At 33.5% G+C, this 23,770-nt stretch overlaps 1 protein-coding gene and 1 pseudogene across 2 annotated transcripts in view; one reads left to right on the top strand and one right to left on the bottom strand.

Annotated features, from left to right (window-relative positions):
- SRBD1 (S1 RNA binding domain 1) overlaps positions 1–23,770 on the bottom strand; it is a 183,984-nt gene that overhangs the window by 122,484 nt on the left and 37,730 nt on the right. For both annotated transcript variants that reach the window (XM_011361334.2, XM_011361335.2), the window contains exons 9-13: positions 23,358–23,461; positions 18,527–18,634; positions 14,810–14,967; positions 11,584–11,674; positions 10,797–10,904 (exon numbers count right to left, since the gene is read on the bottom strand). In XM_011361334.2, coding sequence (XP_011359636.1) covers positions 10,797–10,904; positions 11,584–11,674; positions 14,810–14,967; positions 18,527–18,634; positions 23,358–23,461 — 569 coding nt within the window. The remainder of the gene's footprint in view (positions 1–10,796; positions 10,905–11,583; positions 11,675–14,809; positions 14,968–18,526; positions 18,635–23,357; positions 23,462–23,770) is intronic.
- LOC111740642 lies at positions 7,493–7,609 on the top strand (annotated as a pseudogene).

The raw sequence follows: 23,770 nt of genomic DNA, 5'->3' as shown, positions 1-23,770 counted from the left end.
GGAGAGGGAGAGGGAGATGTGGGGAGGAGAGAGAGAGAGGAAGGGAAAGAGGAATGGAGGAGGGAGGGGGAGAGAGGGCGAGCACCAGCTCCTGCCAGCTACAGAAGGTAGCTTTAAAGATATTCTGTCCAAGAGGACAAGGTAGTGAAGTAACCAAGACAAGAATGACCTGCCTTAAGCCTGGCTCTGGAGAAAGGGAGTCAAAACTGGTCAGCTAGGGACGGTATTTGCCAAGTATATCTGCCACAAGAACTGCGTTGCAGTTCAAGAATCGGTTGGGGAAAATTCCAGAAAACAAACAAACAAAAAGTTCTTCAAAAACACCTCATGAAAGAATAAATCAGCAATTGTATTTAGGCCACCCAGAGGGCCCTACACTCAGATTGCAATTGTCCCCATTTTTGTAAGACTATGCTCCTTTTCCCTATTCTCAATTCTGAGGACTAAACTTGCAAGGATCAAAAAATTCAGCTAGTGAGTAGGGAAGAAAGACAAATAAACAAAGAGGAAGCGGAAGCTAACCATGCCACCTGCAAACCCTAGAGTAAAGCAGGTTTCCCAGAGTGAAACAGACCTGACGTGGAATTTAATTTATATCAAGTTTGGAGCTTTGATTATTGCCCTAGAGAAGATATGTTAATTGCTGAAATGAGACTGTTTTAATAACTAAGAGGGACTGAAAGAGCTGAGACCTGTCCATCATTTCAGCCAGGGATGAAAAGACTACTCTAAACATGAGTTGAATAAGGAGTGGGATAGTAAATAAAAAGTTGTTTCTTCTTGCATCTTACTGAGTCTACCTCATTCAATTAAATATTTATGTGATAAATACTTGTTGAATAAATGAATATATAAGTAAAAAACCTAAAACAAAATATATAAAAATATTAACACCATTCTCTGAGTGGTGAGATTACAAATTATTTTTATTTTCCTCTTTATATTTTCCTGGATTTTTTTAAAATCTCTTTTCAATATGCTTTTTAAAAAAAGAATATTAAATTGCCAGAGAATAATGTCATGCACATGTTTCAATAGGCATTCATACCCAGAGGAAAAGCAAAGAAACAAGTAATTTTAAATCCAAAAGCACAAATTGAAATGATTAAAAATGATCGTCTAATTTTCCCTTACAATTTATGTCTGATATCTGAAAACATCAAATTTTAAATTTAAAGTAGATTGAAAATAGAAAATCAAGTAGTGACCTTCTTTACCTGTAATATAGAAGATTAACTACCTGGATAAACATTTTATTGAAAACAACTAAAAATCCTAGATATAATACATCTTAAACACATCAGTGAATCAGCAAGAAAGAAATACTCAAGCTAAAAAGAATAAAGTAAATGTGAGAACCTTGAATTCTAAAGCTGACTTTCGCCTAAGGACATCTGCTGAACCAGGTGAATTTTATTTTTTATGTTCATGGCCCCAAAGAGCTTCACAGAACTAGAGGATGAGAAGACAAAACCCAGAGAATACTTAAGATAGGTGTTAATAACAGATTTTCCCAACAACCCACACACTTCTAAAGCTGACATCCTAAAGGGTTAACGCCCCAGTCTAAGGGTCTAAGAGAAATAAACTCACTATAGCCTACTCCTAGGATATAGCAAATTAAATGGACTATCTCAAACCTTGTCACAGGGAGAATCTCTGATGAAAATATGGAACCATAAGCCATCTATCTAGTTTGCAGCCTAAATTCACACTACCTGGGTGGCCAACAAAAAGTCTCAAGCTGAGAATTTAATTTAAGTGATTCTCAAACTGGTAGTGTCTACAGGAGCCTGGCAGAAGCAAATGCAAATCCTCTTCGAAGCAACTCACTATCAATCCAGGCCTCAATGAATTCCCACAGATAAAGTTCCAGGAAAACAACTTTTCAATAAAAATAATTGGATAGAAAGGAAAACACAAAACCGCAGAGCAGAACCAGAAGTACCAACAGTTAGCATAAACAGACTTGTAAGGATTTTTAGATACCAGAATGATCACACAGACTGTAAAATAACAATGCTTAGTATGCTTAAGGAAATAAAAGATGTTTGAAAAGATATTCAGGAACAAAAAACTATAAGAATGATCAAGCAGACTTGAAAATATATAGTTTCTAGAAATGAAAAAATATAACTGAAATTAAAAATTAAATAGATAGATGTCAATTCTTCATAAATTAAACTGTAGAGTCAACTTAATCCCAATCAAAATCCCAGCTGGCCCATATGTAGAAAGGCTGATTCTACAATTTATGTATAAGTTCAAGGAGCCTAGAATACCCACAACAATTTTTAAAAAGAACAAAATTGAAGGGCTCATACTATCTCATTTCATTAAGTTATACAAATCAGCACTGATGGTATTAGTTAAAGATGTATAGATTAGTTTAAAGATATATAGGTCAATTAAACAGAACAGACTCCAGAAATAAATACCCATGTATATGTTCAGCTAATTTTCTACAAAGATGCCAAAGCAATTAAATGGGAAAAGGAAAATCGTTCAATAAATGGTGCTTGACTAATCCATAGCCATAAGCAAAAAAGAGTTCATACCACATATAAAAATTAACTTTAAATGGATTACAGGCCAAAATGAAATAGTTAAAACTATAAAATTTCTAAAACAAAACATACAGGAAAAGCATAATGACCTTAGTTTCTCCAACTATTATTTAAATAAGATACAAAAAGAAAGACTACATAAAAAAAGTTGATAAATTGGACTTAATCAAAATTTTAAATGTTTGCTTTTTCAAAAGACCATGTTTAAAAAAATGAAAGGTAAGTTATAGACTGGGAGAAGTATATACAAAACAGGTATCTGACAAAGGACTTGCATTCAGAATACAAAATACTATGAATGATAGGAGGAAAAATAATCCAATTATTTAATGGAAAATATATGGACAGATATTTTACCAAAGAAGATATATAGAAAGCAAAAAAGCAAATGAAGATGCTCAACATCATTGATTGCTAGGGAATATAGATTAAAATTACAGTGAGAGATCACTGAATATTCATTAGGATAGGGAAATTTGAAAGACTGACCATACGAAGCAGATTGAAGAGAATCTGAAGAAACGAACTCTGATACGCTGCTAGTGGTTAGGTAACATGGTACAACTAGCTTAGAAAATCGTGTGTGGCAGTATCTTAAACATATACCTACCATACAACACAGCCATTCCACTCTTATTTATTTACTCAAGAGAAACGAAAGCATACGTCCACGCAAAGACTTGTACAAGAATGCTCATTCGGTTCTATTTGTAATAGCCCAAACCAGCAACAATCCAAATGTTCATCAACATGTAAATGAATAAACTAATTGTGATTTAACCATACAATGGAATTTTACTCAGTAACAAAAAGAACAAACTGACATGCAACATCATGGATGAATCCGAATATAATGATACAGAATGAAAGAAGCTAGCAAAAGAATAAATAATAGTGTATGATTCCAATTACTTACAAGTCTAGAAAATGTAAATTAATCTACAGCTACAGAAAGTAAATCAGAGGTTGCCGGGGGAGGGGTGGGGGCGAGGGGGGGGTGAAGGGCGCAGGAAGGGTGGATTACAAAGGAATACAAGGGAATTCAGGGGGGTAATAGGTACATGTTCATTTTCTTGATCGTAGTGATAGTTTCTTGAAAGTATACATATATTAAAACTTATTAAATTGAAAAATTTAAATATGTGTATTTTCTTATATATCTTTCAGTGGAGCTGAAAAACTAACATATAGGACTTCTAGAAGTGAATAATATAACTAAAATAAAAGGTTCAATGACTGGGTCTGACAGGTAAAGAAAAAGCTAGTGAACTGGAGAAAAGACCTGAAGAAATCAACCACAAAGCAGCCCAGAGGGACAAGTGATGAAAAGAGAGATGTTAAAAGGCATGGAGGATAAGAGTGAGAAGGCTCAATATATATAATTAGAATTTCAGAGGAAGAACTGAGAGAAAGAATGGGACAGAGGTAATATTTGAAGAATAATGGCTAAGATTTTGAAGAACTAAAAGATACCACCCTATAGATTCAAGAATCCTAATTATAAGTAGAATAAAGAAAGCAGTATAAAATGCTGCCTAATGCCCAAACGAAACAATAAACAGTGTGATATGTTATTTTCTTGTCAACATATCAAAACTTTTCATATTGAATTGTCAATAATAAAATTAAAAACAGAAAACCCTTTTGTCCTTAAGGTCACAATAATGTCCTTAAGGTCATTACAAATATCATACTAACCATGCCTGCAAATAAATACTGAAATTATAGTATATGTCTGTATAATAAACTAAAACTACATCAAAGATTGAAAAGAGCCCAGTTGTCAAACAACAGATGACTAAAATATGGTATAACCAAACAAGAAAAGGAAGTAAAAGGAGGAGGAGGGTAATGAGGAAGGAGAAAGGGGGAAAAAAAGGAGCAGAGGGGAGGAAAAGGAAGGGAAGAAATCAGGTGGCTCTGCTGTTTACAAGATACCATAGTTGGCGAGTAAAGGCCTTAAGAAAAAAATGGGAAAAATCAACATCCATTATTTTTTTCAAAATTATTCTCAGGTTATTTAACAGCCTTGTACTGTTTCTATTGTCTAAATAGATTAAGTTCTCTTGTTAATTTTTGGTTTCATAGAGAATAAAGCTTCAAAGCAACCATATAAGTAATTGAGAGGATAATGAGGTTTTGTGGCTTCAGAAAGAAAAGTCAGAAGACTTAAAGAAAAGTTTTGAGGTATTTGCATTAAAAAAACCCCAATATTCTTGGATATAAGTTCATATTTTCTACAAAAACTTTTTAATATTCTAGACTCAAGTACAATACAAAATTGTACAATACTTTTTAATATTCTAGACTCAAGGACAATACAAAATTCAAAAGCCATAGAAAAAGGGACAGATAAATCTGAAAAAATAAAATTTTAAATTCTATACGAAATAAACTTGAACTATAAACACAAAATGGGGACAACTATTTGCAAAATTTGCAAAAATTATGACAAGCAGATCAATCGTTAATATATAAAAATATTTACCAATCATTATGCAAGATGAAAATCGTCAAAAGAAAAAAAAAAGAATAAGCCAAGGACACAAACAAGCCACCCACACATACACAAAAAATTCCAGAAATGGTCAGCAAACATATAAAAATATATTTGACCTCATTAATAATAGCAAGTATGAGCCACATGCTGTATAAGCACTTTATATAAATTCATTTACCTTCACAATAATTCTTTAGGATGAGAATTATTATTACTCCATTTTATAGATAAAACTAAAATACAAAGAGGTTAAGTAATTTGTCCAGGGCATATAATTAGTTAATAAGCAGTGCTGCCGAGATTTCAACTATATAATTAAAACAAAAATGATAGAACAAATAGGTCTCAGAGAAATGGAAGAGAAGAAACTGCAAGGGGGAACATAAATTGGCACAGTCATTCTGGAAGACAACATGGCAATGTATTTCAAAAGCTCTAAAAATATGCAGCTTTCACATTAATTATCTCAAACAAGCAACAATTCATACAATTCAAGACAGTAGTTACAAAAAAAAAAAAAAAAAAAATCACATGTGGAGCCTAAAAGCTGTTAATGAAGCCGTTCAGTTTACTCTTCTTCAGCTGTATGTTCTGATATATTTCACACACACAAAAAATATTTTATTTTCTTCCCTTTGTATATGAACTTTTATATGTACTAGTAATATAAATGCTTTTAAATAACGGAATCTCAAATTAGCCACGTGTTGATAAGAGAAAGAAATGTAGTATGGAAATAATCTAAGAAATAGATTGGGTTTGGTATTTAAGCATTTTTCAGTTTAGGAGAAGTGGCAGGTTCCTTTTTAAACCTGTACTCCACTTCTTAGAATGTATTCCAAAGACAGAAAAGTAGGTACAAAGATCTAAGCACAAGGGCATTTACTATAGCTTTGCTGAAAATGGTGACAATTAGAAAAACCCAGCTGTTGAACAACAAAAAATGACCAAAATACAACATACAAGAGTATAAAGACATACTTCATTTTACTGCGCTTGCAGATACTATGTTTTTTGCCATTTGAAGGTTTGTGGAAACTCTGTGTCGAGCAAGTCTATCAGCATCATTTTTCCAACATCACGTGTTCACTTCATGTGTGTCACATTTTGAAATATTCTCCCAATATTTCAAACTTTTTAATTATTATTATATTTGTTATGGTTATCTGTGATCAGTGATCTTTGATGTTACTATTTCAATTGTTTTGGGGTGCCATAAACCTCACCCATATGAGACAGCAAATTTAATTTATAAATGTTGCATGTATTTTGACTGCTCAACTGACGCCATTCCTGTTCCTCCCCTGGGGCCTCCCTATTTCTTGAGACACAACAATATTAAAATTAGGCTGATTAATTACCTGAAAATAGCTACTAAGTGTTCAAATGAGAGGAAGACTTGCATATCTCTCACTTTAAATCAAAAGCTAGAAATGATTAAGCTTTGTGAGGAAGGCGTGTTGAAAGCCAAGAAAGGCCAACAGCTAGGCCACTTGCACCAGTTAGCCAAGTAGTGAATGCAAAGAAAAAGTCTTGAAGGAAATTAAAAGTACTGCTCCAATAAACACACAGAGGATAAAAAACTGAGACAGCCTTATTGCTGATATGGAGAAAGTTTTAGTGGTTTGGATAGATCAAACCAGTACAACATTCGCTTAAGCCAAAGCCTAATCCAGAGCAAAGCCCTAACTCTCTTCAATTCTATAACAGCTGAGAGAGGCCAGGAAGCTGCAGAAGAAAAGTCTGAAGCTAGCAGAGGTTGGCTCATGAGATTTAAGGAAAGAAGCAGTCTTTATTAACAGAAGTGCAAGGTGAAGCAGTAAGTGCTAATGTAGAAGCTGCAGCAAAGTTACCCAGAAGATTTAGGTAACATAATTCATGAAGGTGGCTAAGCTTAACAACAGATTTTCAGTGTAGACAAAACTGCCTTATATTGGAAAAAGATGCCATCTAAAACTTTCACAGCTAAAGAGGGAAATTCAATGCTTGGCTTTAAAGCTTCAAAGGACAGGCTGACTCTCTTGTTAGAGACTAATGAAGCTGATGGCTTTAAGTTGAGGCCAATGCTCATTTTCCATTTAGAAAATCCTAGGGCCCTTAAGAATTATGCTAAATCTACTCTGCCTGTGCTTTATAAATGGAACAACAAAGCCTGGATGACAGCGCATCTGTTTACAACATGATTTACTAAGTACTTTAAGCCCACAGTTGAGACCTACTGCTCAGGAAAAAAGATTCCTTTCAAAATGTCGCATGCTACAGAGAAGTAATTCCTGAAAGGAAGAGTCAATAGATGTAGCAAACTTCACTGTTGTCTTATTTTAAGAAACTGCCACAGGACATGGTTCCATAGTGCAGCAGTTAGCATGTCTGCTTTACACACTGAAGGTCCTGGGTTCGTGCCCCAGTGGAGCCACAGTCCATGGTCTACGGCCATGTCACCCTGCACAAGCCCGATGTCTGATCTCAGAAGCTAAGCAGGGTCGAGCCTGATTAGTACTTGGATGGGAGACCACACAGGAAGACCAGGTGCTTGTAGGCATAAATAATTAAAAATTAAAAAATTGCCACAGCCATAGTCAGAAGCCATCAACATCAAGGTAAGACCCTCTACCACCAAAAAGATAATGACTTGCTCAAGACTCAGATGATGGTGAGCACTAAAGTATTTTTTAATTAAGGTATGTAAACTGTTTTTTAGACAATGCTATTGCACACTTAATAGACTACAGTACAGTATAAACATAACTTCTACATATAATACAAAACCAAAATATTTGTGTGACTCACTTTACTATAATATCATTTTATCGTGGTGCTCTGGAACAGAATCTGCAATATCTCCAAGGTATGCCTGTATCTGTAGTATTTTTAAATGATTTTGTAAAGTATGGCATGGGAAGATGATAACAATATATTAAGTAAGGGAAAGGTTATAAAATATATACACTGTGAGTTCCTTTCTATAATACACACACATACATGAAAGAACAATCTAGAAATATGCTCAAAAATATAAATAACAATTTAGGTACTAAAAGATCTTATCATGTCTATATTTTCTATTCAATCTATCATAAAAAAATTATCTTTAAAGAAATGATTTTTTTAAATTTTAAGGCAAAAGATTTTTCACAAATTAGTTAACCCTCTGAGGCTCAAACTATTCCCTTCAATTTAGTTAAGACTCTTGAAGGTACACCAACTTATTTCAAGTAACGAAGTTGTGATTCCTTAAATTATATTTTCCTTCCATTAAATGGTTCATATCCTACTGCTATGAAAGAAGAAAGAGGTCCAATATGTATTCCACAGATGTCCGGCACCAAACCTTTTTCTAGGATCTGTCTATTCACTTGTCCTTCAATGATCAAGACCCTTGGTAAACATCTAACCTCAAAAACTGTAACCCCAACCTTCCACTACTCCCTCCTTCCCTTTTCTTTCTTTTATTACATATCATACCTTCTCAGTTCATTCTCTTTTCTAATTCTTTCACTATCCTAATAAACAAGGTCATTCGGAAGCAAAATGAATTTCTTTTCTATATTTGCCTACTTAAAGCGTTATATGACAAAACTTAGTTTCCTCATAAAGGTACCTTGAACTGGTGAAATAACAAGATGAAATCAAATAGCTGATTTTCTTAACACTGATTAGGTATTTCTATTATTTAAAGACTTTAAAGCACATATAAAATATTAGCAAATACATCCCAACAGTACATTAAATGAATAATACACCATGACAAAATGGAGTTCAAATCAAAATTGCAAAGATGTTTCAATTGTATGAAATCAACTACTACAATTTAGCATATTGATAGATCAAAATAGGGAAAAAAAACCCCATAGATTATAGCAAAATTCTGAAAAAGCATAAATACTACCTTTCATTCTTGAATTTAAAACTTAATAAAATAGTAATCAATAAACACTCACAAGTAAATACTATTTGTTTTAAACGATCTTTTTAAAGTATACAAAAGGCAGTAACAAACTTCAGGTAGACACTAGAAGCAACCTAATCCAAGTAGAAGAGAAAAAAAAATGCTCCACTATCATTATTAAATAGCTTTTCAAAGACATTGCATGATAACATTCAACAAGGAAAGCAATTCAAAAGGTATAAAACTTGAAAAGAAATTGATAAATTTATCATCTTGTGCAGATGATATGACCATATACCTAGAAATCTTAGAAAGTCAACCGAAAAACTACTTATAAACAATGAAAGATGTCTACTATGGCTAAGGAATAAACTAACATAAAAAACAGTGTTCCTTTATACAGATATAAAGTAATGTAGTAAAGTAACTCTTAAGAGAAACACAAAGAGAGACAAATACAAAAGAAAGTTTTAATATTTAATACATAAAATAATGAAGAAAACTGAAATGTTACAGAAAGCAAAAAAAGCATTCTCCATTTTAATGATGAAGAAAAGTGAAGCCCAGAGAGGCAGAGTAACTCTTCCAAACTTGCATTATGAGTAAATTACGAGTGACAACAAAAGATGAACCAGATTTGTCTCACTCCAAAGCTCTTATCCTTTTTCTACTACAAAACACTGCTGGAATTTCAATAAAAGGATACTCTATAAGCAAATTCAGATGACTTCACTATTTATTATTTTTAATAATTTGAAAGTTCTACTTATAATCACTATAAATGTACCCAAGATATTTATACCAAATTAATGTGAATGGGTTAAAAAGAAATCAGAGAAGTTGTCTGAAATGAACTGAAGGCTATGCCAGGTGTTAGGTTTGCAAAAGGAATGGGTGCATGTGTGCGGCTCCCAGAAGAGGGAAGATCCACAATATTCCCCAAACCAACTTGAACAAGAAGAGGGAGAGGGAAAAAAGCTGAGGCGGACTTTTCAATCCGGTCCTTTCCTGAACCATGATTCATCATGGCACTTACAGTTTGTCCCTGACCTTCTAATTCCCTTTGGTTACCCTGAGTTTGTTTTCCTGATATCTTGATTAAACTCTTGGCACACGGAATACCACACTAAATACAAGGCCGTTATCTTCTGCCCAATCTAAATGAATCTTAGGACTCTTCTTCCTGTGTTGGGTTTTGTTGTTGTTGTTGTTGTTCTGTTGATCCTGTCAGTCACATACTCATCAGTGGGGCTATACTTTGTTATCATATTCCTCGAAAAGTAGTGGGAGACGGATGTTGCACACTCTCCCTAGATATCAGCCATTATAACTATCTTCTCTCCTAGAATTAAAGCCTTTAGGACTTAATATTCTACTGTAGTTTGGAAAAGGTAAGCATGGATAGTTGAGGTCCAAGGAGAAAACGAGGAAACAATGGTGAATGAAAGGAATGCTTTTAATTTGTGGTACTTATTTTGGCTCTCAGTTGTGGAGGCCACCCATTCACAGGCATCAAAACTTTGGGAGAAAGCTAAGTTACCCACAGTCCTACATATTAGTCAGTAGTTAATTAGTGCTCTCATACAATGTATGGAAAATGCCATAAAACTAAGTAGGCCCTAATTTGCTGCTTTTGTGAGAGGTTTCAGGATACTGAAACACAACTTTCTCTAAGAGACGGACACTTTACATTGCCCTGCAAAGCTCTTGTGAACATTAAGAGGAGGTTTTGGGGCCAATAATATGTCTATCTTAAAAAAAGAAGGGAGAAAACATCACAGAAGAAACTTTAGAAGTTCCTTTGCCTTTCAAAGAAAACAAGCATTCCTAACATCCTTACCAGTAAACAACATCCAGTGGTGCAAAGTAATTTTTCATTATCAGGTCAGCAAAGTAAGCTTCTGTTTCTCGGCAGGCAGTTCCATTTCCAATCACCACTGTGCTGCAGCTTCAAGGGAGAAACAGGATGAGAAACTGGATGAGCTCAAGGCATGCTCTAGATCAATCAGGAGAAAATGTACAGAATGCACAACTACTATTTTATGATGCTCGTATTCTCTCATATATCCAAGCAACCTCTCTACCGTTTTATAACGGGGACAAACTTATGTAGAATGAGAGACAATGCCTCTGCATTTGGTACAGCAGGCAGTGGAAAAATATTTTACTGTCACACCATCTCAAGAATAGTCAGCTTTCTTCCCATCTAAACTTACACATGAGTAAGTGAACTCTGGAGCATTTTAAGCCATAATAAAAACATTATGGCTGAACTATGTGATATGTTGTCAAATAATTTCTGAAGCTTCTAACTACTACCACATCTACTCCTCAGACCCAGAAGAGAAAGTAGGGAGGGAAGGAGGAAGTATAGGCCCAAATAGAAGAATTAAATTCTCACTTTTGCTCATATTACCACCTTTGTTTAGTGAAGATGGTAGAAGGGAAGAGCATTCCTCTGGAGTCTCCAAATGTAGAGGTCTCCAGCAATTTGCGCCAGCATGGTTTTATACTGTTCTTTATCTCTCACCAAGGCACTTCCCTTTAACCCTCCCTCCAAATTAGGGGCATCAAAGTTATCTCTGATTGGCTGAGCCACTGCAGTACTCAAAAGGTTATTCTCATACTTGAAATTCAGCAAAAGCCTCTTTATTTTCTCTGCTTCTCGGAAGCCTTGTCCACAATGCAAGTAAACCACATCAGTGTGAAGTATCTGACCTTAGAAAAAAAATGAAAAGAATAAGCTAATTTGTAAGAAATTCCAAAACATAACACACCAATGATTAAGCCAGATGAAACAGAAAAAGGAACTGGTTCCTCTTTTAAAATGTAGTCTGAATCATTCCTATTTACTAAATCGGATTCTCCCTAAGCACTTTAAAATTCTGTTACTTCCGAAGTTATAAGGACTCTATTTCACTACTTAAAACCATTATTAACTAGATAATATCATGACACCTAAATGAGAAATAATTGGTATTTAATAACACAACATTAATAACAGTAAAAGCTAACATTTACTGAATATTCGCCATATATTAGACACATTGTGATACTATTCTATTTTTTCATTGGGTTGTAGATATGTAAATGTCTTTACCTTGTGTAGTTTTTTTTCAGCTGCATATTTATGAATTGTAGGCTTTTCTGTATTATATTATATTTCAGCTAAAATACATTTAAATATTTAAGGATAACTACCTAAAGAATAGAAATAATGAGCTGAGTGACCAAATTAGGAAGTTAGGAAAAGAACAACAGAATAATCTCAGAGAAAGCTGAAGGAAATAATAAAATTAAAAGCAGAAATTAATAGGGAAAAAAACATAAGAGAGGACCACTGAAGTTTAAAATTAAAAATCACAAGAAAAACACATACTTTTTAGCAATACCAATCATAAAAAGGATAACACAAATAAATTATATTAAAAATGAAAAGGGGATATAACTAGAGATTCGAGCACAGATTTAAACGCTAGACTGCAGAGACTACCAGAAACAACTTCGTGTTAATTTAGATTAAATAATGAAATGAATAAATTCTTGGAAAAATACTGCTCACCAAAAGGACTGAAGACGTGTATGTGTGTGTGTGTTGTGTAAAATTTTAAAAAGAATCATCCTGTAAGCAATACAAACACAGGAAAAGATAAAAGCCATATGACAGCTCAATAGTTGCAGGAAAAAAACACCGATAAAGTATTCTTCCTATTTATCGTAAAATTGCATGGCATAAAAAGAGAGCAACTAGAAGAGCAAATCCAAAAACCTATGACTATATCTATAACAAAGTATCCCCACAAAATCCAAAAGATGAGCACGTAAAAACAATGCACTAACAAGTACCAAGACCAACAGGAATCGGTATTTCTATGGGAGGGAGCAGAGGGAAGCAACAGAGTAGCTCATAAACCCGAGATCAGAAAAAGTCCAAAAATGTCAAAAAGTACTTCCGTGGAAATCACTAGAGGTGCATTTGAGAACAGGACTGAAACTAGGGAAAATCTGTGCAAACTCTAGTTTACAGATCAGTACAAAGGCTGCTCAGTAAGTTCAGTAAGGATTGGAAAACTCTGATCTCTATGAACTCTTGAAACTATCAAAAGTAGAATATTCTTTTTTATACAAAACCCCACACTAAGAATTGTTGCAAATCATATCCACATTGAGCAAGGTAAGAATAGTATGAGCAAAGGAAAAAAAAAAAGTCAAGGTAAAAGGAGGGAAGGCAACAGGGAAGCAGGTTCTAGAAAGTATAAGATTATCTCTCTATCCACATAGATATAAAAGCTTTTTTCTCAATAATATGGAAAAAAACAGAAGTGATAATTACAAAGATATACAGCTAGAAAACCTTTCATGATCTAGCCTTCCATCCTAAAAGTTGAGGAATACCAATTTTATGTAACACTAACCATCAGAAAAGAATCATAGTCAAATTTCATACAGAATGATTATTTTTTAAAATAAGAAATAAAAGACTAGTATGATGTCCTTGCTTACAAACAGAAATATCGTAACCCAATATATAAAATCAAGCAACAAAAAAAATTATGGAAAATGAGAATATCAGAAATCAGAATTAGAATACCTCAGAAATGAGATAAGAGAACTCAGAAAGGTCCTAGATATGAAAGAAAAAGTTACTTCAGAATTGAAAACCTAAACCAAAAGAAAAAGAAAAAGAACAAATAAATATAATAGTAAATGCCTTAAGAGATATAAAAGGTAAAAATAAGAAAAATTGAAAAGCTCAAAAAAAGTTAAAAGATGAAGAAGTTCACCACAGAACTGTAATCTATTTTTAGAAAGTATTGAATGGAAATTCCAAAACTTAAGAAAATAATAACTTAAAGAACTCAATGCATGGATTTAATAGCAGATAAGACATAGCAGAATAGAAAGTTAATTAACTTAAAGCCAGGCACTAGAAAATAAAACAAAAGAACAGACTATAGAAGAAAGAGGAAGTTAAAAGGTCTAATATACATGTAACTGGAATTCCAGAAAGAGATGCAAGAACCTCTACAAACCCCAAGCAGAATTCGAGCCAAAAAATGAAAATAATACATACACAGAACTCAGCATACTGTAAGAAAACTTCTGAAAACCACAAAGAGAAAAATCTTAGCAGTGAGAGGAAACTATATTTTTAGCTGACTCAACAGAAACTATAGTAGCCAAAACAAACATTTCTCTGCCCCCCGCAAAAAAAAAAAAAACCCAAAATGGAATGACATGTTTAAAGCACTGTCAATCTTGAACTGTATACCAAGCAAAAAATATTCTTCAAAACTAAAGGCAAATCAGAAACTTTGTCAGAAAAACAATAACCGAAATGATTTGTCACCAGCTGATTCACATTAAAGGTAACTGCCTCGAGTTTTAGGCAGGAAGAAAATGATCTCAATGAAAACAGAAATTCAGAAAAAAAAAGAAGAGGAACAGAAAGCGTAAATATATGAGTAATAGAAAAAAATTCACTGGACAAAGCAATAAGAATGTCTTGTGGTATTTAAGATATATACAGAATTAAAATGTATCATACCTAAATGTATCACAATAAATGGAAATTGATGAGGTGACAGAGTTATTAAAGTCTAAGTCCAGTTCATCTTCCATCTCTCCATTGGGATGTAGGGAAGAGCATAAATGATGACAACATGCTGAGGATTTTGGTCAACAAATAAGACGATATAAAGTTTGAACCTCTGGTTCCCACATTATTGTATGTGAGAAAACTATTTTCTAAGCTTTGAAAATTAACATTATTTCCAAATCCTCATGAATATATAAAATGAACGTATGACCAACCAAACAACTTTTATATAAAAAGCTGAAAGATAAGCTTACTGGTAGGAGAAATTATAGCTAATTTGCAACCATGTTTGTAACCAGGATCCACTCCCATCAAAGTGCGCCCTGGAACAGGGCTTGTTAAAAGGAGCTGACGAAGGTTCCGTCCAAACATCATTACTGATTCCTTCTCTGCATCTGATGTTAGCTTGGCTCTTTTGAAACAGAAAAAGAAGAGAAAACAGAGAATGTATTTAGTCTTTCATTAAGTCAAATTTTCTTCCAGAAAAAGAACAGAATTCCTTTTGTACGGTTATTCCTCACAGGAACTTTTATTATAACAAAATGACTACAAGAACAAACATCATATACAAAATTATAGAGTCTATTTTTGCTAATTGCAGTAATATGAGAGACTATAAATAATTTTATGGTATAAAACCTTCTATTTGTTTTACCTGTACTCCATCTTTATCTGATCTCCCTTATATACAAAATTTATATATATACACATCTGTGTATATGAGAGAGTCACAATGTGTAAAGATTTGGACATCACGTGGGATGTCATATTAAAGTTTATCAACTGATTAAAAATATAAACACATAATTAGAATGATAAATTACCAAATCATAAGTAGCCTCCTCCGTCATTAATACCTTCACCAATACATAACTCAATCTTAACCTCTTACTCTATTCCAACCCCCACATCTACCCCCTTGTCATTCTCAGTGATATGATCACAGATACTAATACCAGTCTAGAACCATGACTCATAGAAATAATTTCCTAATTTTATTAAGACATTATTAAAAGTTATTAGAAACATTAGAGACATTATTAAAAGTTATTAGAAATTTTAAAACTTCTTCTAGGATAAAAATATATGTCTATAATGTACTTAAAGGCATTTGTAAACTAAGTTTTACACCATTCGTTTACTTAACAAAACAAACTATTCTCCTGAAATTCATAAGAAATTATAAAGGGTATGTCTTTTCTATTAGACCAGGTTTAAAAAAATGTATGTCATTGGCCACAAGAAAATTGAGAGTAAAAAAGCAATTTAAAGCACATTTCATATCATTGTTGAGGTAGAATTATTTACATACCTGAAGGCACACACAACTAATTAATATTTCCTTTTCTGGCTTAATTCAGTTTAAGGCTTTTCTTTCATCTCTAACATTTCACAGCCATTCTCCCTGCATTCAGCCAGGCAACATGAAAAGTGTCATTGTAAGTATTTCCAGATCTTGATTTTTAACTTTACTTACTAAGCGAGCATTTGTTGTCTGTCTTATATAAGGCACCATTATTGGTGTGAGAGATACAAAGCTGAAAAGAGGAGATCCCTGCCCTGAAGACCACTGTTTAATGGAAGAAGCAGAAAAATAAACAGAAAGCATATAACAATGATTAGTGTTATATTAATGGAAATGCAAGGGAGGAATAGCTAAATTAGAAAGACTTTCTAAGTGATGTCTTCTCAGATGAATCAAGAAGGATAAGTAACAGAATCAGGCAGACAAAGGTAGGGAGAGTAGATGGAAGACATGGAGAAGATACTCCAGGCAATAGAAACAGTATATGTAAAGGCTCATGGCTCATTATAGAAAAAGCAAGTAATTTCATATGCTATAGTAAAAAGAAATACCAAGACATAAGGTTGTAGAGGCCAAAAGAAACCAGATCACAGAGTCATGTACCTTCTTCTAAAGAGTTTGGATTTTATCCTACAGATGAAGAAGATCCATTCAAGAATTTTAAGTAGAAGAGTATGAGATAATCTAATGGAAATTTTAAGATGTGGAATACATATTGTAAAATACAAGTCAGAGATCATCTAAGACCCTAGTATAGTAATTCAGACAAGAAATAATGATGTCCTGAACTGACCATGGATAGATCCAGCTATTCCCTAGTAACCATGGTGATAAAGAGGTGGTAAAATTCAAAATATAATAAAAGATGGTAAAATAGATAGCACTTGGTAACTGATGGATTGAAGAGGTAGGGATGAATGATCACAACAGTCACAGAAATAAGAAATGCAGAAGAAGACTACCCATCATCGATAGTCAAATGAAAAAAATGACTGCAAAATAACAATAATCTATATGATTTCTTTTAATACATACACGTGAAGGGAGAAAAGTCTGTTTTATGATGGTTATCTCTAGGTAGTGAAATTATGTGCTTTTTTTCTTTGTGTTTTACAAAGTCTTTCAATTTTTCTACATTAGGACAAATTTTTTAGAGAATTAAAGTAATTTAAAAAAATCCATTGGGAGCTTTCCCCCCTCAACTGCTGTTCAGGTAATTACAGTATTTCTATCAAGAGACATATCTGTAGACACTGTCTGCAAACCAGCTTATGAAATGAAGTAAGATATTTTTTTAACCACAAGCATTTTTTTAAAAAAAGGAAAGTGCTCTTGCTTGCCACTGCTTATAGAAGTCAGAGAGGATTATACATTAAACAATCCCACACTCAACTACTTTTATTAAACCTCAATGAAATTACTCCACAAGCAGTGAAGCTACGTAAATCGAATACATGCAAAAATGTCAATGTGCCACTGGACATTATATGCAACATGAAAAAACAAGATAAAGGAAAAATATGCAAAAGGAAATAAAATTTTAAATAATTTTCTATTTTCCTTCATTAAGAACAGAATCTTTACTTTTAAATTTGATGCCCCAGCACTCAAAAGGAAAAAATGTTACTTCACACAGGCTTGAAATGAAATGATCCCGAAAGAAATAATATTTTTAAGGGGCTTCTGGGCTAAAAAGGATAAATCAAGAGAATGAATTACTTTGACAAGAAGATGGACAAAAGAACTATGTGTCTTTTTTAATAGCACCTCCTCACTCCCTGCTCTAAACACCTCCAAAGTCAATGGCCAGGTGCAGTAAAAGAAAAATAGACACACATCATAAAGGCTGCTATGAATTCTAATGGGTTTGAAGAGACAACTAGAAATCTACACTTCCCAGGTAAACCTTGCTGAAACCCATAAACAGGTGAAAATGAAGAAAATCTATAGCACATAGGAAGAAATAGATAAAGAAATGGCTGATTTCTAAAAATTGCCTACCAACACAAAGGCTACAGAGAAGAAGAAAAGAGCGTTTTTGCTTCCTGACATTACTTTTCTTTCCATCTCTTCCCCTAAAAACAACTCTGAACCTCACCTCTTTTGCTGTCCTTTGTAATTAGTTCTGCTAGTCCATCTACATGATCACTTTAATAATCTCTTAATATCTGCTCATCACTGCTGATAATTACTCATCCAACAACTCCCATTTAGGGTGAAAAACATTAGCTTTTTCTCTTCATAGTAATAAATTCATCATGTGCTCCACTGGTTTCCTTATGCTGTTTTTGGCTCTCCTACCTCTAAAAACTGCTTCCAACTAACTTCTCCATTAAGTTCTTAGTTTGTTTCTCCCAAGCCAACTCTCATCAATAAAACCATTTGTTTAGCTTGGTTGTCAAACTGCAAGACGAGTATTACAGAACTGGAAGGGGTACACATTAAGTGGTCAAGATTTGAAAAGTATATCATAATTAAGAACTATGTTTTGTGATCTATGCATGTGAATGCCTCTACAAATTGAAATTTAGGCTTAAATTTAAAACTCTGATTGTGACTCAGTTCTTTGTACTGGTTAATAGATCAACAAATATTTACTTTCTTTTAATAGGCCTATTACCACACATAATAATGAACGGTATACAAAATTAGACAAGATGCATACCTTAACTCTCTACAGAGGAGAGGATAAATAAGGCGTTTAAAGGAATCATCCAGTGACTTGTTTAAGATCTTCATTAACTCTGGCCTTGCAAAGCTACGTGGTCTCCACCTGCAAAAAAGAAAAGGAAAACTAATGTACTAATTAATAATGAGACCAGGAAAGAGCTCCTAGAAGAGGGGAGCGGAAATGGAACTGAAAAGGGGGAGAAACTTTATTGAAGCCCAAGTATTATAATTTGTAAGGAGAGACTGTGATGTCTGGAAATTATTAACTACGACATCTGGAGTTCTTATTTTTAAAAACCTAGTAACCATGGTCACAAAAAAAACTTAAGGGAAACTTTCCTATTTTGAGGAAGAGTCTCCAAAACCTTATTAATAATAGTCAAAATCTTAAGATATAAGAAAATTACCAAAAATTACTAAAACACTGCTATGGACTAAACTGTGTCCCCCCCAAATTCACATGTTTAAGACCTAACCCCCAATGGGATGGTATTTGGAGACAGGCTTTTGGGACTTAATTCGGTTTAGATGAGGTCTTAAGGGTAGGCCCCTCATGATGGGATTAGTGCCCTTATAAGAAGAGAGATCAGAAAGGTCTTTCCCTCTCCCTACCAAGTGAGAACATAGTGGGAAGGCAGCTGTCCGCAAGCCAAGAAGAGGGCCCTCATCAAAACCCAAATCAGCCTGTACCTGGATCTTGGACTTCACAGCCTCCAGAACTGTGAGAAAAGAAATTTCTGTTGTTTAAGCCACCTGGCCTATGGTATTTTGTTATGGCAGCCAGAGCCAAGACAAACACTGTATCCTTCTTTTCCCATTTCTTTATTTCTTCCTGAGAGTTAAAGTAGATTGAGCAAAGGAGAAACTCTTGTTTTCCCCCTTGTCTCTTGTTACTCTTGAGTAAAACTTACACCATTGCTCAGACTGTACTGCTCTACCAAGTATATCTGCATACATGAACATATGCTGATGAATATAAATGGGAGAGAACAGACTGTTAGTGGACATTGGAAAAAGAACAGTAAGAGAAAATGCAAGCTATAATAACAAATTAATTCAGCCCTAACCTTCTGTGTTTTCATCCATTTACAGTATCTCTGCCCTTGCCCTTCAATGGCTCTTGAATAATTAGGTATTAATGGTTTCTAATTAACTATTAATAGATCTAGGAATTCTCTCATCTCCCTTACTTACTTAGCTCAGCAAGAAAATTTCAATGAACATTTAAGCATTTATAATGTGATACACCAAAAGTTACTTAATTGCAACTAACTGAATCCCTTCCACAAAGGGGTATTGAGGAGAATAGAGTTTTGTTTGTCTTTTAATTTGAATGACAATGCTTTTAGGCAGGACATATATCCTTCCTTCTATCCAAATGCCTGTTACTCTCTACTGTCACCTTTACCTGAAGGCATGAGAAGTAGGGAGGAGTAGGATATGAATCGGACACGTATTGTTGTTGTTATTTTTTTTTATTAATATGGGGAACCTAATGTCAAGAAAGACTTCCCAAAAGAAACACCTACGATGGATTTTTAAAAATAAATTGTGGTTTAAATAATTAAATTAAATAAAGGAATAAAAGCATTCTGGGAAAAAACTGTAGTATATGTAAAAATTTACTGGCATGAAAGAGAATAGTAAGTTCAAAACTGTAAGTAGATTAGTATGCTAGGGCATAAAATGGCAGGACTTGCGGGACGGGGTGGTTTGGGTAGATAAACTAGAAAATAAGGCACTGACCACATCATTGAGAGTCTTATACACCAATGCTATGGAGCTTGGCTAGTTGGAAAAGAGAACATGGTCATGGGACAATATGCTAGGAAGACAGTCCTTTGAGGTAAGAAGACCCTAATGAAGTGATTTTTTTTTTTTAGTGTATGTATTTGATGTCTACTGGGATCATTCCCTTTAAGGCCAAACCAAGGTTTCCCCATTGCTTATAGGAAAAAAACGAATCTTTAATACTACCTACCCAGTCTCTCAGGAAGCCCCAATAGTCTTCCTTAAACTCAAGATCCTCCTTTGGTATGACTGCTCAGCTCCCTCTCCTTGCTCCCCTCCCTTAAACAGTCTATTTTATACTTGAGGATGCCTCAATTTCACCCTTCATAGCTGACCTATTTCCTATTGCTACCACCTAGTCCAAGTCACCGTCATCTTTTGCCCCTACATCTACTCTTGGTCCTTCCAAACAGTTCTCTATACTACAGCCAGAGTGCTCTTCTTAAAATACAAACTGATTACTCTACTCCTCTGTTTAAATCTTTTATTGGCTTCCCATCAACCTAAAGATAAAGAACAAAATCCATAGCATGCCTAAGAAAGCTAAGTATAATCTGGCCTGTGCCTCAATCTTGACTTCTTGTTGCTTCCTCTCCCTCTCTTGTCTCTGATCAATGTAGGCATCCAGCCCAGATACATTAAGGATGCCAAAAACAAACTCCTGGGACACACTGCACTTCTCCTTTGTAACCTCAGCTCACTCCTAACCATTTGCTCAGTATCTTCTTCATTAAGCTACATTTCACCAAAGAGAGTATATTTATCAGGTTTACAGCTGGATCCCCAACATCTAGCACATAACCTGAATGGATAATTACATGGGAGAGGTGGAAGGTGGGAGAAGTAGAAACAAAGAAAAGAGGAGCGGGGCGGGGGCGAAGGAAGACGGGGAGGAGGAAGAGGAGGAGGAGGAAAGATTCAAGAAAACATCTTAAATCATTCAAATGTGTTTACAAGAAAAGAAAAAACATTTTTTGAGAATGGTTTTTTAGTTCCCAAAGAAGTATTTTAACTAGCTTTTGGTTCGGTTTAGTTCTCATAGAAGTGTTTCTTCAATTATCTATATGAAGAGAAACTTCTAGAACATGACTGAAAATTACATCACTATACCATTGTGATATAAAGTATAACAGTATAGGTTAAATATTATTACTAATTATTCAATTGGAGTAGAACTGAATAAAATAAAAGATAAGCCAAGGAAAAGTAACTAAATCACTACAAGAAAAAACATTATTTGACATTTACTTGGCATAAAGATAATAGATTAAAAGCACAACTAATACTTAACCACTTAAGACAGATTCTGATATTAAGTACTATAAATATTCATAGAAAAATAAGCTAGAAGTTGTCCCCAATTTACTGTGATCTATTTATAAAAAACATTTCTAAAAAAAATTAGCATAATAATCCCACCATTCTGTAATTATAGATACCACTGAAGGCCACACAATTACATGAAATACCATTTAATGCTCTCAAATCTGTGAGAAAGATATTACTCACCATTTTAAAAGATAATGAAACTGACAAAGAAATTAAGTAACATGCTCACAGTCACAGTGTGAGACAGGAGTGATGTAACTTGAATTCGAACTCAGATATAACCACTTCTTAGGATTTTGTTCTTATGAAACTATTTTAAAGTTTCATTATATCTTAAATTAAAATTATGTAATTTCGTAATATAATTTTTTAAATCTAGGATTTTTTCTAGGTATTTATTTCCTTTTTATTTTAATGGAATTTACTTATGTATAAAGGAAATAAGCATTCATTTTGAAAATGACAACTACATGGAAAAGCATATAAGAGAAAATTAAAATCTCACACCAGAGCTGAAGAGTACACTATACCTTTTCAAACATTTTCCTACACATACATAGATTTTTTTTGCCTTTACTAAAATCATACCGTAAATACTAATTATAAATTGTTTTTAATCTAATATGACATGTTTGTATCTCAACTTTAACTCTATCTCAACTTTTTCAAAATGGCTACACAGAATTCCATTGTATGAAAATAACATAACTGGTTTAAGCAATTAACCTACTGATTAACATTTAGATGGTTGCTTTACTTGATAGGTTCTTGGTTTATCATTTCATCATTCAGCAAGTTGACCCTTCATGGAATTGGCTTTTGGCAAACTAGCTTCCAATGAATTAATGCAGAACTATGTTGGATAAGAGAGCTAATTCCCAAAATACACATAACTTGTTCTTCTCTAAGAACAATTCATCCGGCTCTTCAAAAAGCATTCCTAGCAATCTAACCAAAGGTAACACAGACCTAGTCAGTGATTAGCACATACAAAATCTACGTCTTCTAACACTTTACCTCTTTGCATCGGTTTTCTTATTCATCAATTGGCAGCTACAAATCTGCTCTACTAACCAAATAAATTGTTGTGAGGAAAAAAATACATGCTGAAAAGTCATAACTATTAAGTTAAAAGTGTCATACAAACATGTGGTACTATTTTTAAAGGTTCCCTTGATAAATGAAAATAGATAATAAAAAGTTACATAAGTTTGAAAATTTCTCTGAAATATATAATAAATTTAATGTTTATTTCAATCATCTTTAATGTACAAAATATTTTAGGTAAACTACACAGAATATGTTTAGGGGCTGAAATTGTAATATCCAATAAATTAAGTTGTTTCAATTATCCTTAATAACGCATTTTAGATATGTTTTATACAGTATATATTTAATTCATTTTTTCACAAGAGAAAACCTGCTCTTTATAGAAGATTCAAATCATACAGAAATTTATTAAAGTAAAAGTCCCTCTCTCCAGAGATAACCACTACTAGCAATTCTTATATACCTTACCCTATCAGTTATTTCCTACTTAAATATATATATTTATTTTTTAAATATATTAAAAAGACACTATATCCATGGTCTGTCATTGTTAGTTTGTTTTTTTACACAATGGACATCTTTCCATATCAGCACATATAGATCTCAGTATGGTATTTTAGAAACAAAAGAAATTCTATAAAAATCTATAAACAGACCTGTTTTGGATGCACCACCTACAGAATTCATTTTTTACTCCATCAGGAATGTTGACCTTGACCGTCAGTACCTTCAAATTTTCTCCACGATTAATTGCCAGAATCTGAGTGCAAACATATATGGCAAAAACTGATGATACATAAAATATATAAATGATCAATTTAAGCAGTCGACATTTCTAAAACAAATCAGGTGATTATCCAGACCTATATCAATTATTTATTTGCCAAAAATATATTTAAGAATAATCATTTCTTATTTTCAAGTTTTTAAAAAATAAAATGCAAATACAAAGCCTATGACATTCACTGGAAGAGACTCTGGTGATCTAATGATCAAAATTTCAGTTCAGATTCTACTAATTGAAAATTAATGATCATCTGGAGATAGAAGGATATACTTTTTATATTTG

Source organism: Pteropus vampyrus, unplaced genomic scaffold (genome assembly GCF_000151845.1).
Source record: "Pteropus vampyrus isolate Shadow unplaced genomic scaffold, Pvam_2.0 Scaffold66, whole genome shotgun sequence".
In the NCBI taxonomy this organism is placed as follows: Eukaryota; Metazoa; Chordata; class Mammalia; order Chiroptera; family Pteropodidae; genus Pteropus; species Pteropus vampyrus.
This window is presented reverse-complemented; position numbering and strand designations above follow the sequence as displayed.